The following is a 16,020-nucleotide window of genomic DNA, read 5'->3' on the forward strand; positions in this document are numbered from 1 at the left end:
ATCCCAGTGGTTGGAGAAGTCTGTCAGTATGGAAGATGGTGTGGATAGTGAGTTAGGTCATGGCATGTCCTCCCCAATGCACTGACTGTTGAAAGTGTGTACTAAACGCTGCCGTCACCACCCTGTCTACCTACGACTCTACTTTCAAGGAATTATGCACTTGCATCCCTAAGTCTCTTTGTTCGGCAACCTCCCAGGACCCTACCATTCATATGCAAGTCTTGTCCTGGTTTGCCTTATTAAAATGCAGCACTTCACATTTATCTAAATTAAACTCCAAATGCCATTCCACTGCCCATGTGATCAAGGTCCCATTATAAAGTGAGGTAACCATCTTCATAGGACACTACACCATATTTGGTGTCATCTGCAAACTTGCTAATCATGCCTTGTATATTCACATTCAAAGCATTTGCATAATTGACAAAAAACACAGTGAACACAGCACTATTCCTTGCAGCACAACTTTTGTCACAGCCATCCAGTCTGAAAAAGAACCCTGCATCTCGTACCTTCAAGCCAAATTTGTATCCAGTTGGCTCGCTCCACCCTGCCCCAGGATTCCATGTTTAGACCCCCCCCCCCGGATCTAACTTGCTAACCAGTCTACAATGCGGAACCTTGTCAAGTACCTTTACATAGACAGCATCTACCACTCTGCTTTCATCAATCTACTTTGTCACATCTTCAAAAACTCGATCAGCTCAACCAATTTTACATTCTATCATTTTAAATGCTAAGCATCAGCACTCTTCCATCCACAGAAGATGATAGACTTTCAGCAAATTAAATCCTGTGGTAGTTTCACATGGTATACTTTTGCTGATGGCTGGAGAAACCAATTTGCAGAGGCAGGTTCTGCCACAAATGCCTTTATATGATGTGGTTATCAAGGGTCATTTTGAGTTGCTGCTTTCAGTGATAACACCATTGCAAACCGCTATATCCATTTTACAGGTTCATCAGCGGTCTCCCAGGTGTGAAAACCCATAATTAGGACCTTCAACTCACCTTCTAAAGAATTATTAAAGCTGAGCATTCCCATCCTATAATTTAGCTGACTCCAATAACTTTGATTGTCTTTCTACTAATGCGCCTAAGCCAATTAAGTCACTTCTGCTGTGTTTCCTAACTCGTTTTAGCAAGATGATATATCACTAGTGTAGTATAGGATCTCCAAAACATTTTCTGTTACACATTTTAAAAGTAGTCCAGTTTTATGTTGACTGCTACAGTTGTCAAAATGTATTGGGCAGTGTGATGGAAATCTGACATCCAAATGTTCCTTTTCCAAAAGTCATTACAGATGTTAAAATTCAATGAAACCATCACAAATCCTAATTTGCCTCTATTACTCCTACCCAGGATAAATGCAAACCATGCCAGGTTTCTTCAGCAACAGTTTAAAAAAAAAACTATCTATTGTTGAAATTGTGTTACAAGCATAGTAAAAGAATAGGATTTTTTTAATTCATCTTCAATTCTATCCTTTTCAAAAATCCCACACATACACAAAGCAAAATAGACAATACACAATCATGATTGGAGGAAAGAAGTCCGAAGAATACAATTCTGTACCACCAATCCCAAATCTGGATTGGTTTCACAATACTCAATTCTTCAATGATGCTCAATATTATCTGCACAGTGATATCAGTTTCTAGGTCCATACATCTTTACATCAACAATATACAAGTAGTTTTTCCAGTTAAGGCGTATTTCTCCAGGAACCTAATGAGTGTTGACAAGAGCTTGTCTGAGCTGAAATCCCCTGTGATATTTGTGGTGTGGTTGAAAGAGAACTGAACCATGCAAATTTCTAAATTCTTAGTTTGATGAAAACTGATTCAGACAGAGGAAATCCAGTGCCTTCCTTGACTGGTAAATTAGTGAATAGGTTAACAGTGTTGAAAGAGTGCATGAACAGATATCAGTGTTTGCAAGAGTGAAGGAAAATCATTTAAAGCTGGTTTCAGCAGTTCACTCAACTATTTGGCCCATTCATTGTATGTACAACCAGTTATCATAGAATCTTAGAATCCCTATAGTTGAAAGCAGGCCATTCAGCCCATTGAGTCCACCAACCCTCCGAAGAGCATCCAGCCCAGACCCATTCCCTTACCCTGTCTCTTTAACCCTAAAATTCCCATAATCCACCTAGATATCACCTTTTTTGGTGGAAACTATAGGCAATTTAGCATGGTCAATCTATCTAACCTGCACATCTTTGGACTGTGGAAGGAAACTGGAGCATCTGGAGGGAAGGCATGCAGACATGGGGAGAATGTGCAAACTCTACACAGACAGCCACCCAAGGGTGGAATCCTACTGAGCCACCGTGCCACCAACTTATTGATAAAACAATTGGTCTTAATGATCTATGAAGCAGTTGTTCTGTAAGTAATAAATAAAGGAAAAATGCTTGGGAAAGTGGAATGAGACCCCTCATTGATTTCACTTACTGCACATGCAGCAGAAAGTGGCAGCTGTGTTTCTCTGACTAAACAAACAACTGAGCTTTGAGTTTTTCCTGTGTAGTGTTGATGCTTAATGACTGTGGAAATAGCCCACACTCTGATCAGTTATGTCAGTACATCTGTATGCACTGTTGTTGCCTCCCACCTACTTTTGGAAGTGTCACTGTCGGACACTTGTGGGTGTGAATATTACTTGCTGCTTAACAACCCATGTCTGGTTGTTGTCCATATTTATCTGCCTCTTTCTTTAATTTTGTGTGCTGGTCATTAATTCTGCCAACAAGGGGAAAGTATTCTTCCTGCACCTTGGATGCTGCCTGACTTGCTGTGTTTTTCCAGCACCACTCTGATCTAAACCCCCCTTTCTTCCTGTGTACCCTATCTTATCACCCTCATAATTTTATACTTTTCAATCCGTAGTCAATTCTTCCGCTCCAAGGAAAGCAATCCCAGTCTGTCCAATCTCTTCAAAACGAAAACTAGCTCAGGCAATATCCTGGTAAATGTCCTCCTGCATCCACTCCAGTGCTGCCACATCCCTCCTATAATGTAGATTCCAGAACTACAGACAGTACTCTGTACTATTTCATACGGTTCCAGCTTCATCTCCCTGCTCTTAAACTGAGTTTTGACTAATAAAGGACTGTGTCGAGGTATGCAGAGATGAGTTCGGTGGGGCAGGAGCAGGCTGAGACAATGGGTTGGCTGGGGCAGTCAGGTTTATGGATTTTGGGCAGGAGGTAGAAACGGGCGGTGCAGGGTTGTGGGACTGAGGTTGTAGGCGGTGGATGGGAGATCCCCTGAGGTGATGAGGTTATGGGTGGTTTGGGAGATGGTTTGGTGGTGGGAGGTGGGGTCATGGTCAAGGGGGCAGTAGGAGGAGGTGTCCGCGAGCCGGCGTTTAGCCTCAGCAGTGTAAAGGTCGGTGCGCCAAACTACCACCGCGCCTCCCTTGTCTGCCAGTTTGATAGTGAGGTTGGGGTTGGAACGGAGGGAGTGGAGGGCTGCACGTTCAGAGGGTGAGAGGTTGGAGTGGGTGAAAGGGGTGGAGAGGTTGAGGTGGTTAATGTCGTGGCAGCAGTTGGCTACGTTCAGGACACCACTCACGTCCTCCACCTCCTCCATGATCTTCGCTTCCCCGGTCCCCAATGCCTTATCTTCACCATGGACATCCAGTCCCTGTACACCTCCATCCCCCATCACGAAGGACTCTAAGCCCTCCGCTTCTTCCTTTCCCGCTGTACCAACCAGTACCCTTCCACCGACACCCTCTTTCGACTGACTGAACTGGTCCTCACCCTGAACAACTTCTCTTTCCAATCCTCCCACTTCCTCCAAACCAAAGGAGTAGCCATGGGCACCCGCATGGGCCCCAGGTATGCCTGCCTCTTCGTAGGATATGTGGAACAGTTCTGCAGCTACACTGGCACCACACCCCACCTTTTCCTCCACTTCATCGATGACCGTATCGGCGCTGCCTTGTGCTCCCATGAGGAGGTTGAACAGTTCATCCACTTTACCAACACCTTCAACCCCGACCTCAAATTTACCTGGACCATCTCAGACTCCTCCCTCCCCTTCCTAGACCTTTTCATTTCTATCTCGGGTGACCGAATCGACATGGACATTTACTATAAACCGACTGACTCCCACAGCTACCTAGACTACACCTCCTCCCACCTGCCCCCTGTAAAAACACCATCCCATATTCCCAATTCCTTCATCTCCGCGGCATCTGCTACCAGGAGGACCAGTTCCAATAATGTACAGCCCAGATGGCCTCCTTCTTCAAAGACCCCAATTTCCCCCCAGACGTGATCGACGATGTCCTCCGCCGCATCTCCTTCACTTCCCGCTCCTCCGCCATTGAGCCCCGCCCCTCCAATCGCCACCAGGACAGAACCCCACTAGTCCTCACCTACAACACCACCAACCTCTATATACATCGTATCATCCGTCGTCATTTCTGCCACCTCCAAACGGACCCCACCACCAGGGATATATTTCCCTCCCCTCCCCTATCAGCGTTCCGAAAAGACCACTCCCTCGTCAGGTCCACACCCCCCCCCCCCACCCCCCCCACCAACCCAGCCTCCACTCCCGGCACCTTCCCCTGCAACCGCAAGAAATGCAAAACTTGCGCCCACACCTCCCCCCTTTCTTCCCTCCAAGGCCCCAAGGGATCCTTCCATATCCGTCACAAATTCACCTGCACCTCCACACACATCATTTACTGCATCCGCTGCACCCGATGTGGCCTCCTCTATGTTGGGGAGACAGATGCCTACTTGCGGAACGTTTCCGAGAACACCTCTGGGACACCCGGACCAACCAACCCAAAAACCCCGTGGCTTAACACTTCAACTCCCCCCTCCCACTCCACCAAGGACATGCAGGTCCTTTGACTCCTCCATTGCCAGACCATAGCAACACGATGGCTGGAGGAAGAGCACCTCATCTTCCGCCTAGGAACCCTCCAACCACAAGGGATGAACTCCGATTTCTCCAGTTTCCTCATTTCCCCTCCCCCCACCTTGTCTTAGTCCCAACCCTCGAACTCAGCTCCCCCTTCCTCACCTGCAATCTTTTTCCTGACCTCTCTGCCACCACTCCCACTCCAGACGATCACCCTCACCTTGACCTCCTTCCACCTATCGCATTTCCAACGCCCCTCCCCCAAGTCCCTCCTCCCCACCTTTAATCTTAGCCTGCTGGACACACTTTCCTCATTCCTGAAGAAGGGCTCATTCCCAAAACGTCGATTCTCCTGCTCCTTGGATACTGCCTGACCTGCTGCGCTTTTCCAGCAACACATTTTCAGCCTTGACTAATAAAGCCAAGTGCACCATGTACCTTCCACTTTATCCACCTGTCCTGATACCTTAATGAGCTGTGTACATGCACACCCAGGACCCTGAGTTGCTCTGTTCTTCCTAAAATATGTATACCTATGCCTTATTCGTCCTGCTCAACTGCATCCCTTCACATTTATCCAGATGCATTCCATATTCCACTGATCAGCCCATTCCCACCTGCAGGTCTACATCTTCCTGTAATGCAAGACTGCCCTCCTTACTGTTTACCATTTCGCTAATTTTTGTCTCCTCTGCAAACTTGCAAATTAACCCTCCTATGTTCAAGTCTAAATCATTTATGTCAGTCACACATCACTGACCTCTGTGGTACATCACTGAATGCAGACTTCCAGGTGGAAAAACACTCTCAACCATACAAAACTAAAAGGCATTTATATTTTGAATTTTATTTGTTTTTAAGGATCATAAATTTGTTTAGAAATTGTTTTCAAAAAACAAATGACTTGAGCTAAATAATAGGTCAAGCTTCCTGGTGAGAAAGTTGAAGTGCTCTATTAAGTTAGTGTTATAGCCCCGTGAAAGTCAGAAGTAGCTTCAGTTTAGATGATAAGATTCAACACATTTTATTCATTGGGTGAGAGCGTTGCTAGTTAGGCAGCAATTATTGCCCATCACTGATTGCCCAGAGAGCAGTTAAGAGTCAACCACATTGCTGTAGGTCTGGAGTCACATGTAGGCCATACCAGGTAAGGATGGCAGTTTCTTTCCTTTTAAAGGATAATTGTGAGCTAGATGGGTTTTTCCATGGTCATCGTTGGATTCTTAATTCCAGATATTTATTGAGTTCCAATTCCATCATCTGCTATGGCAGAATTTGGACCCAGAATGTTATCTGGGTCTCTGGATTAACAGTCCAGTGATAATGCCACTAGGCCATCACCTTGTGCTGGATAGTAGTCTCAAAGTAATTAGAAAAATATTGCTTGAGTTTAGTGGGAAAAGTCAGTAAGAGCTGGTGTCTATACTCTTTTGGACAAATAGGGTCACATTTTGGTGAATGTGCAGAAAGTGACAGAAAGGAATGGTGTTGTGACCTCATCAACTGAATGTGATTGAAAATAGGAGTGTTACTTCACTGGGATTGTCAGTAAACTGTTTAAACTAGGGGAATCTTTTTTGCTGTTTATGGTAAAATCTTTCTAATAGCCTTTTACTACTTTGTAATCTTGTATAGTTTTAAAATGCATTGAACATGTTAATTAATTGGCCACTACAGTAATCAAATTGCAAAAATTAAAACCTATGGTCCAGTAAGTTATGTTTTACTTCAAATTTCACTTGTTCAGTGTTACCATCAGCTAGGATCATAAAGTAGGACATCCCTGAGAAATTTTCTGCATCCTTTAAGGAAAGGTACCATTTCATTGGGGGCAGTTCAGAGAAGGTACATGAGGATGAACATCGGTTTGGAAGGATTTTCTTATGAGCAAAAGTTAAATAGGTTTACTAACTGGAACTTAGAAGAATGAGAGGTGGTGTCATTTGAAACATATAGGATTCTGAAAAGGGCTTGACGAGGTAAGTGCTCCCCCCTCATGGGAGAGTCTAGAACTAGAGGCATTGTCTCAGAATTGAGTGATATTAATTTAAGAACAACATAAGGTGGAATTTCTTCTGAGGACTGGCAGTCTTCAAATTTCTTGTTAATGATAACTGTTGGGCAAAGTCCTTGTATATATTTCACATTGAGAGAGATTGTTGATCAGTATGGAAATCAAGGGGGATTTGCAAGAAAGTGGACATGAGTTGGCAGCCATGATTCCATGAAATGGTAGAGCAGTCTCAAAGGGCTGAATGACTACTCATGTTCCTTTTTTGTCCCTTCTGGTCTCATTGCTGGATAGATGCCAATGTTCTAACTGTGCTGGAACAGTTTGCCTCGGGATGTGGCTTGTTCTGAAGCTCAAGTCTTTAGTGTTCTTGTTGGAATGACTTCAGGACCCATAGCCTTTTGAGTGTCTAGTGCCTTCAGCTGTTTGTTGTTACTACATGGAGTGAATTGAATTGGCTGAAGACTGGCATCTCTGATGCTTTCAATCTTGAAAAGGCCAGGATGGATCATCTACTCAGTACTTCTGGCTGAAGATTCTTGGAAATGCCGCAGCACTGATGTACTAGGCTCCCCCTTCATTGAGGAGGGAGCAATTTGTGAAGGATCCTGCTCTGCGTTATTAATTGTCTACCACCATTCATGACTACATGTGGCAGGACTGCAGAGCTTGGATCTGATCCATTGGTTGTGAATTTGCTTGCTGCTTACACTTTGTCATGCAAATAATTCTGTGGTGTAACTTTGCCAGTATGACACTTTGGTCAGATATTAATGGTGTTGGGCCTGGAGTGCCATCTTCTTTGTATAAAGCTGGATCCTTTTGTTTGATGAGAAATGGTAGTATGTGGGATATGTCATGCTATGAAGTTGCAAGTTGTAATGAGTGAAGATCTACTGCTGATAGTCCACAGCATCTCTGATATCCAATCGTGATTTTTGGATCTGTTTGAATCTGTTTCATTTAGCATTTGACAGTGTCGCACCACATGATGGAGAATATATTCAATGTGAAGACAGTTCTGTGTCGTCTCAAGGACTGTTCAGTAGTCACTCCTGCTGACACTGTCATGGACAGGTGCATCTGTAGCAGGTAGTTTGGAGAGGATAGGGTTAAGAAGGTTTTTCCACTTTATTGCTACCATCACCCCCTGTTGCAGTCCCAATCCAGCAGCTGTGTCCTTTTAGCCTGGACAATAATGGTGTGGCTGAGGCACTCTTAGTGATGGGTATTGAATCTCCCATTGTTGATGTTTTGTCATGAGACTTCATGGGCCTGGAGTCAACACTGAGAGGGAGAGGACACGCTCAAGGGTGCGAGTAGTGTCACCTGGGGCATAATCGCACTCATAAAACTACCTTTTACAATATTGGGCTGTTCCTGGACTACTGTGGGGGGCAGCTCTCCTAGACGTTGGTAAGGAAAGTTCTGCCTGGTCCAGAGTTGAGTCTGCTGTAGTTTCTGGTTTCATTCCATTGAGACTGTTTAGTGGGTTAATAGAGCTGAACAGCTTGCTAGAAATTTTCAGAGGATAGTCAACCATGTTGCTGTGTATTAGGAGTCGCATGTTAGATTAGAGGAGTATGAATCGTAATTTTCCTCAAAAGAAGTTAGTGAAGTGAACCAGATGGATTTTTATGATGATCAGCAATGGATATATAATCGTTAAACTTTAATTGCACAATTTTAAAATTTGGATGAGTTCCACCACCTGTCATTGTGAGATTCGAATCTGGTGCCCAGAATGTTACATTGATTACTAATCCAGCAGCAATATCCCTTTCTCTTCGTGAATGTGTGTCTTTCAATCTCATATGCTCATACCCCCTCAGTATCAAATGTTCCCCGACCCAAATACCTTTTAATTTGCAAGTCAGGAGGGGTTAGATACTTTGTAATACTTTGATTCCTGTTATTTTTTTCCTTTGGTCCGTCAAGACATTCAGTTTTTTTAAAACAATGTTTTATTAGTTTGAGTCTAGAATTTCAAGAGAATCTGGAAAGGTATTTTTGCAGTCTTTAGTTGTGCTTTCTGTGGTACTTTGAGATTATGTGCATTTTAACATAGACAAAAATTGTCATCTAAGAATTGTTGCCTGTAGAATGGACCATAGAATGTTTGTAATACAATAGACCAGCAATTTTGAGTTGAGTTGACTCAAATGTTTCACCAGCAGTCTTCATGGTGAATGACACCAGTAGCATTCCAGAATTTTGAGAGTCAGGGTGCAGAAGTAAGTGCAGTGACTATCACTAATGAAAAGGTGCTCGGGAAGCTGAGAGGTCTGAAGTTAGATGTTTTAAAAAAAAGCTGGACCAGAGAGACTATACCCGAGGTGCCTTCAGGAGAAGGTTGAGGAGATTATGTAGACGTTGGTGATCTGTCAGGGATGGTCTTAGATGACTGGAAGTTGCCTAATGTAACACCTCTATTTAAGAAGCGAGAGAAGCAGAAGATGAGAAATTCTGCGCCAGTTAGCCTGACCTGTGTCATTGGTAAGATTTTAGAGTCTTTAGAGGATGAGACTGGGGAGTACAGTAGCGCCTCGACTTATGAACTTAATCCGTTCCAGGACCCGGTTTGCAAACCGAAAAGTTCGCGAACTGAATCAATTTTCCCACTGTTTGGATATTCAAAGCACGCGTAACAAAGCAGAACAATGACAATGAAACCACGGGCTTTTTGCGTTCGTACCTTGAATTTCGTATGTACGTTGAAGCAAAATTTTACGTACAATCCTGTTCATTAACCGATTTGTTCATGAACTGGGTCATTTGTATGTCGAGGCGCTACTGTACTTGGAAGTGAATGGTAAAATAGGGCTGAGTGTGTGCAACTTCGTCGGGGGAAGGTCACGTCTGACAAATGTATTAGAATTTTCTTTGAGGTGGTAATGCGCAAAGTAGATAAAGGATAGCCAGTGGACGTGATCTATTTGGATTTCACAAAGGCAGTTAAAGTACAGCACAGGAGACTGCTGAATAACAAGAGCCCGTGATGTTACAAACTGATACTAGCATGGATAGAGGATTAGCTGACCGTGCAGAAGGCAGAGAATGAGGATAAAAGTGGTCTTTTTGAGAATGGCAATTGGTGACTAGTGGGGCTCTGCAGGGGTCCCTAACCCAATCGCAGGTGTTGAGACCACAATTATCTACTTATACATTCTTCATCTAGATGAAGGAACCAAGGGCATTGTTGCTAAGTTCGCAGGTGATACAAAGATGGGTGGAGGGGCAGGTAGTGTTGAGGAGGTCAGGGGACTGCAGAAGAACTTGGACAGGCGAGGAAGGGCAAAATAGTGGCTTATCAAATACAAATGGGAAAGTGAGTTTATGCACTTTGATGGGAAGAATAGTGACTTAAACTATTCTCTAAATGGAAAAAGCTTTGGAAATCTGATTTTGCGATAGGTTTAGGGCTTTTGAATCTCACTGACTAAGGAGTCCTATTTCAAGATTGTTATGATTAACTTGGGTTCACCTAGAATGCAAATGCAATTTTAGCATCCATTTTGAGAGGGCTAGAATGCAAGAGCAGGAATGTATACAGAATCTGTATTAGGGTTTGATATTCGACTGCATTTGGAACATTGTGATCGGTTTCCTCTGATTTGAGGAATGATGTGCTAGTGTTAGAGAGGTTCCAGAGGAATGTTCCCAAGGAGGAAGGGCTTCTCATAAAGAACAGTTGAGGACTCTGGGTCTGTATTCGATGGAGAGAGGAATGTGATCTGATTTAAGCTTCACTTAAGTGCTGAGAGGCCTGGATACTGTGGATCTGGATGTGGAAGTGATGTTTCCACTCGGACCCGAGGGCACAGTCTCGGAACGAAGGGACAACCCTCTAGAACTGAGATAAGAAATTTCTGGAACCATAAGGTGATGAATCTGTGGAACTCATAGCCCCTCAACTTCTTATGGTAAAGTGCTTGAGTGTATTTAAGATGAAAAAAATGTTCCTCTAAGCAAAGGGATCAGAGGTTTTGGGGAAGGCAAGAGATAGAGTTGAGAAACATTTTTTCCTTTCCTTCTTTCCTTTCCTTCCTTCCTCCCTCCCCTCCCTTGCTGTAAAAGCATAAGCTAAGCCCTTCCTTCCTCCTTTCTTTCCCTCTTTTGCTGTCTCTCACTGTAAAAGCATAAGCTAAGCACACATGGTACCAATGATGGAAAACGTCTTTCTCACAGACGATCAGATGGAACAAGGCACAGAACAGTTACCTCAACTGTAATTTAGAAACTACATTCTATTTTTTGTATATGAGTGGGACTTTTTGTTATACTTTATTTAATTTCGTCACTGTTCGAGTTAGATAAATACATTGTTACTTGTTAAGTTCCTGACACTCACTTCAAAATTATCTTATTTGTCCCCACTAGAATTTGCTGGAGAGCAGGTTACACCACTTTTCACAGATTATAGGGAGAGGTACACCTCCTTTTGGGTGTTTCGGTTTTAGTAATCAGTGGGGGTCAACCTCCTCTTTATAAGGCTATGCAATCAGCTGGGATAATTTCTGAACATGAGTTCTGTGTATATTTGAAGTATTTTTACTCCCTCCTTGTTCTTAGTGTGTTTGAATAGTTCAACCTATCTCTTCTGATCCAGGTATCGTTATGCTTTGGATGATCTCTATCCAATTCTAAGTGCATTAAAATTGCATGTAGCAACATACGATGAATGGTCTTCCAAAGTGACTGATGCCCTGGAAGCAAAAGATAATGAAAAGAAGAGTAAGTATGGAAATTCTTTTAGATGGTTCCTGTAATAAGCAGATGCAGTAATAGTCAAAATGGCCAAAGGAATGGGTGCCTAAGGTTGCATGAAGAGTAAATACTGGTTGGATAGGCTGCTTCTCAGTTATGTTGCAAGAATTGGGAAAGGATGGGAAGAAAAGTACTGTTGCCATTGCAAGGATGAACGGGAAGAAAACTAGTTAGAATTATAAAATTATTACAACACAGAATGAGATCATGCAGCCCATCATGTCTCTGTGATCTTCAGGAGTGTTTCCCATAGTCTTGTACCCCTGCATTTCCAGTGTAATCTTATTTTTTTATCAGCTGATTCTCTGGCCTGCCTTCTCTACACACTTGGGTAGTGCATTCCTAAATACTTGTAGTATGAAAAGATTTTCCTCCCTACGACCATTACTACTTTTGACAATCACCGTAAATCCTTTGCCTCCTTGTTCTTTCCTCTTTCACCAATGGAAACTGCCCTCTCCAGACCCTTCATGATTTTGAATACTCTCCTCTCAACCTTCTCTGCTTTGCAGAAAGCAGTTGTAGAGTCATGGTGATGTACAGCACAGAAACAGACCCTTTGGTCCAACCAGATATCCTAAATTAAGACCCATATCCCTCCAAACCCATCCAGATGCCTTTTAAGTGTTGTAATTGTACCAGTATCCACCACTTCCTCTGGCAGCTTATTCCATACACGCACCACCCTCTGTGTGAAAACGTTGCCCCTGAGTTCCCTTTTAAATCATTACCCCCTCACCTGAAACCTATGTCCTCTAGTTCTGGACTCTTTCCCCAAACCAGGGAAAAGACCTTGTCTATTTACCCTATCCATGCCCCTCATGATTTTATAAACCTCTATAAAGTTACCCCTCATACTTTGATGCTCCAGGAAAAACAGCCCCAGCCTATTCAGCCTGTCCCTAGAGCTCAAACCCTCCAACACTGGCAACATCCTTGTAAACCTTTGCTGAACCCTTTCATGTTTCACAACATCCTTCCGGTAGGATTTCACCTGACTCCAGCATTCCTCCATAACTGAAATCATTCATCTCTGGGGGTCATTCTCCTAAATATTTTCTGAACCCTGTCTAAATGCTAGTTCTGAACCCTGGGTGCAGTGCACAGAACTAGGGGTGATGCTTTTTTTTAAAAGCATACTCTTATTTTTCTGTTTTATCTTTGACTTTTGTTGTCATTTGTGGAGCTGTGCATTTGTTTAGCCTATTTTGTGGTAGCTCTGTGGGAATAAATCTTGACTGTACTTGAACTCACCATTTCCCTTCCTTGCATGCATAGTCACCTATTGTTCATTGTTATGTGTAGCCTGATTGCAGACCTGCATGGCTTTCTAATTTTAGGGGAAGGATCAAATGTTTGAAACTTGTTGCGACTACCCAGACTTCATAACATGTTTGTTGCCTTTTGCTGTTCAAGGAAGACAAAACCACTATTTGAGATGCTCCCAAAGTGTGATTTATGTATTTTCCAAGGCTCCCCCTCGAGGACTCTGACATAAAATTTTCAACTACAAGCTAATTCAGTCTGCATAAAAGAAAACTGCCTAACGCTGACAGCTATCTGTCTGTCACCTGAAAGTGGTTGCCTTGAACAGCTATTTCTTGTTATTACAAAAAGCTGGGATAGCTTTGGATCTTAGAAGTGAGTCATTAGTTATATATAAAACCAAACGTGAGTTTGTAAGCTGCACTGTATAGGGAATGCAAAGGGAAAAGACTACATCTGATTATGATGTAGACCAATTGGAAAGTTAGGAATTTGGTGCAGTGGCAAAAGAAGTATCCTTTTTTTATTCAGTCTTCAACCTCCATAGCTGTGGAGTCTCATTTCTTTGTCACCAAGCCAGGAGAGTATGGACTTTTTATTAGTTTAGCTCTAAATTGCTAACTACTTGACTAATTAAATTACAGTAGACAGACATGGCAGAGATGTTGTTTGCATGGCTGTTGCTTGTTGGAATCTGAGGAATCCAGAACCATCCTGGACAATCCTATGTGCAGTAAATGTCTTAGTTTGCTGAGCTAGTGTCTGAATTGCAGACATGCTGGACATCAGGAAAAGGCACAGTTGAATCCACTTTGTTCCAGGAGGGAGTCATCCCTCCATGATTAGCCAGGAATTGAATTGGTTGGGGTCAGAGCGGAATGACTGTATTTATGAGGAATTGGCAAGTTGTGATGGAGGAGGTTCAGCTCTGACATTGTCCAACAGAAATGTTTTGATGCCTCTCTGTGCAATGAGGAGGAGGTTTTCAGGGTTACATTATAGAATTAGCAATGGTGCAATTTTCCATTCATGTGGGGCAATGAAAGGACTGTGGCAGTGGTAGATAGTGAAGTCAGGAAAAGGGATTCCATTCTCTGCAGCCATACTTGAAAACTCTGCTCTGTGCCGGCATTTGGGAATATCTTGCAGGAGAGGTATTTGCTGGAGGGGGGATCCAATGTTCTGCCAAGATTTTGCAACATCATAAAGTTTTGGCTGAGTCATGGCACTAATTGGCAAAATGTCAGCATGTTAAGAGTTTTAAAATTGAAGTGTGAAGAGTGGTGTGGGAAGAAAGGATTCTGATTCGTGGAGTACTGGCATTTGTATTCTGGAAAGAGCTATTGGTTTAGGTTGGATTCTGTTAGGTTGGACTCCAACTAAAACTGGTTGAGACTATTGTTGTGGCGAATTATATGATGGGCTTTAAAATATTTGGGCAGGGGACAGGCTTCAGGTGTAAGGAGATTTAGAAGTTCAAAGGAAAAAGTCAAGACAATGACATGGTGTAGTGATGTAGGTAAAGACCAACAGTACGTGTCAGGAAGAGGCAGAGTGTGCATTCATGAATAAGGGCAGAGCAGGAAATAAGGAATTAATAGCTGTTTGTCTAAAAGTACAATGCATTCTCAATAAGATGAAGAACTAGTGGCACAAATAGAAGTAATAGTTTAAATCTAGCCCTCATGACAATGATAAAGTTGCAAGGTGATGAAGGTTAGGAGGTAAGTATAGGTGTGTGCACAATATTTTGGGAAAACAATGGCATTTAAATTCCTATGTTTCTTAAAAAAAAAAAATTGTCACCCTAATAAAGGAAAATACATAACATCTTGAAATGCAAAACTTACAGCATTGATATAATTAAGATTATGTGAAAAATACAAAGTTTTATAGCCTGCTGATCTAAAGGTATGTTAAGACTGTTGCAAAAGGATAAGAGTTTTATTGCTTGTTGTGTGCCAATTTGTAATACTTCAAGTTGAAAAATCATTCTTTTCAAATTTCTGAACTCGTCTTTACATTTGAGCATTTTTGGGTAGAATGTCTGTGAATTGTTTTTACATCACTTAATATTAATGACCAACGATCAGAGATTTTTCTCAAAGCAGGGAAAATTTTAATTCCTAATTCCAAGCCACAATTTGGTTTTTTTAAGTAATATTATCATCATTACTCTATCAATTCTGTCATATCAGGCCTCTCTGATTTGAAATCAATGGTAGAGGAAGCAGAGAAGAAAAAGTTCCCAGAAAATGATTTGTTGAAACAGCTGAAGGAAGCTATTTTAGAGGCAGAAAAGTGTGCCTCTGTTGCCCAGCAACTACTAAATAATAAAAGACAAACCAGGTATGTAAAATTGCATATTTTACTTGCCTATTAAGGGATGAGCAGTCCTGAGTGGAAATTGTTTTCATTTTGTTGCTTACGTAGTGTTGCCCACTGTCTGTAGTCTTGTCCTTCCAAGGACATACGTACTCTGGGCCAAATGCATTATCCTTTTTATAGAAATATGATATGTTAATTATCGAAAGCATCTCTGCTTTGCTTTTCATTTTGTTCATAGATATCTGAATTGCATGACCAATTGACTGCCAGTTTTTGCACTGCATTTCTAAGTAAGGAATTGATATGAGAACACGCAATTGATTTTTATAAGAAACTTATTATCCCATTGAGAATTGATTCAGCTTAAATTTGAGACACTGGAGCACTGCACCTTAAGAGAGCAATTAATTGTTGATGGATATTTATCTGTGAGTGTGTTGTAGTTTTAAGTATTTCCTAGCATTTAACAACCTCTGCTAACTACCAGATGCTAAAGTCTTAAAATAGCAAAACTTTTTGCATCTGAAAGATAAGTAGCCATGATAAATAACAGCACCTTAATCGAGTCAAATTTTAACAGTTTCAGAGCTGACTCTTAACACCCATACACATTAGCGAGTTTTGAGAAGATTTGTAGCTCAGGTTGAGGTTCTGGGTGTAGGTTTGCTCACTGAGCTAGAAGGTTCATTTTCAGAAGTTTCGTCACTACTAGGTAACATCTTTAATGAGCCTCTGGATGAAACACTGGTGGTGTAG

The 16,020-nt window shown here is 42.3% G+C and overlaps 1 protein-coding gene across 2 annotated transcripts in view; it reads left to right on the plus strand.

The window, feature by feature from the left end:
- LOC140467258 (lysine-specific demethylase 5B-like) overlaps window positions 1-16,020 on the plus strand; it is a 211,570-nt gene that overhangs the window by 108,605 nt on the left and 86,945 nt on the right. For both annotated transcript variants that reach the window (XM_072563506.1, XM_072563507.1), the window contains exons 16-17: window positions 11,513-11,637; window positions 15,135-15,285. In XM_072563506.1, coding sequence (XP_072419607.1) covers window positions 11,513-11,637; window positions 15,135-15,285 — 276 coding nt within the window. The remainder of the gene's footprint in view (window positions 1-11,512; window positions 11,638-15,134; window positions 15,286-16,020) is intronic.

Source organism: Chiloscyllium punctatum, chromosome 45, assembly GCF_047496795.1.
Source record: "Chiloscyllium punctatum isolate Juve2018m chromosome 45, sChiPun1.3, whole genome shotgun sequence".
NCBI lineage: Eukaryota > Metazoa > Chordata > Chondrichthyes > Orectolobiformes > Hemiscylliidae > Chiloscyllium > Chiloscyllium punctatum.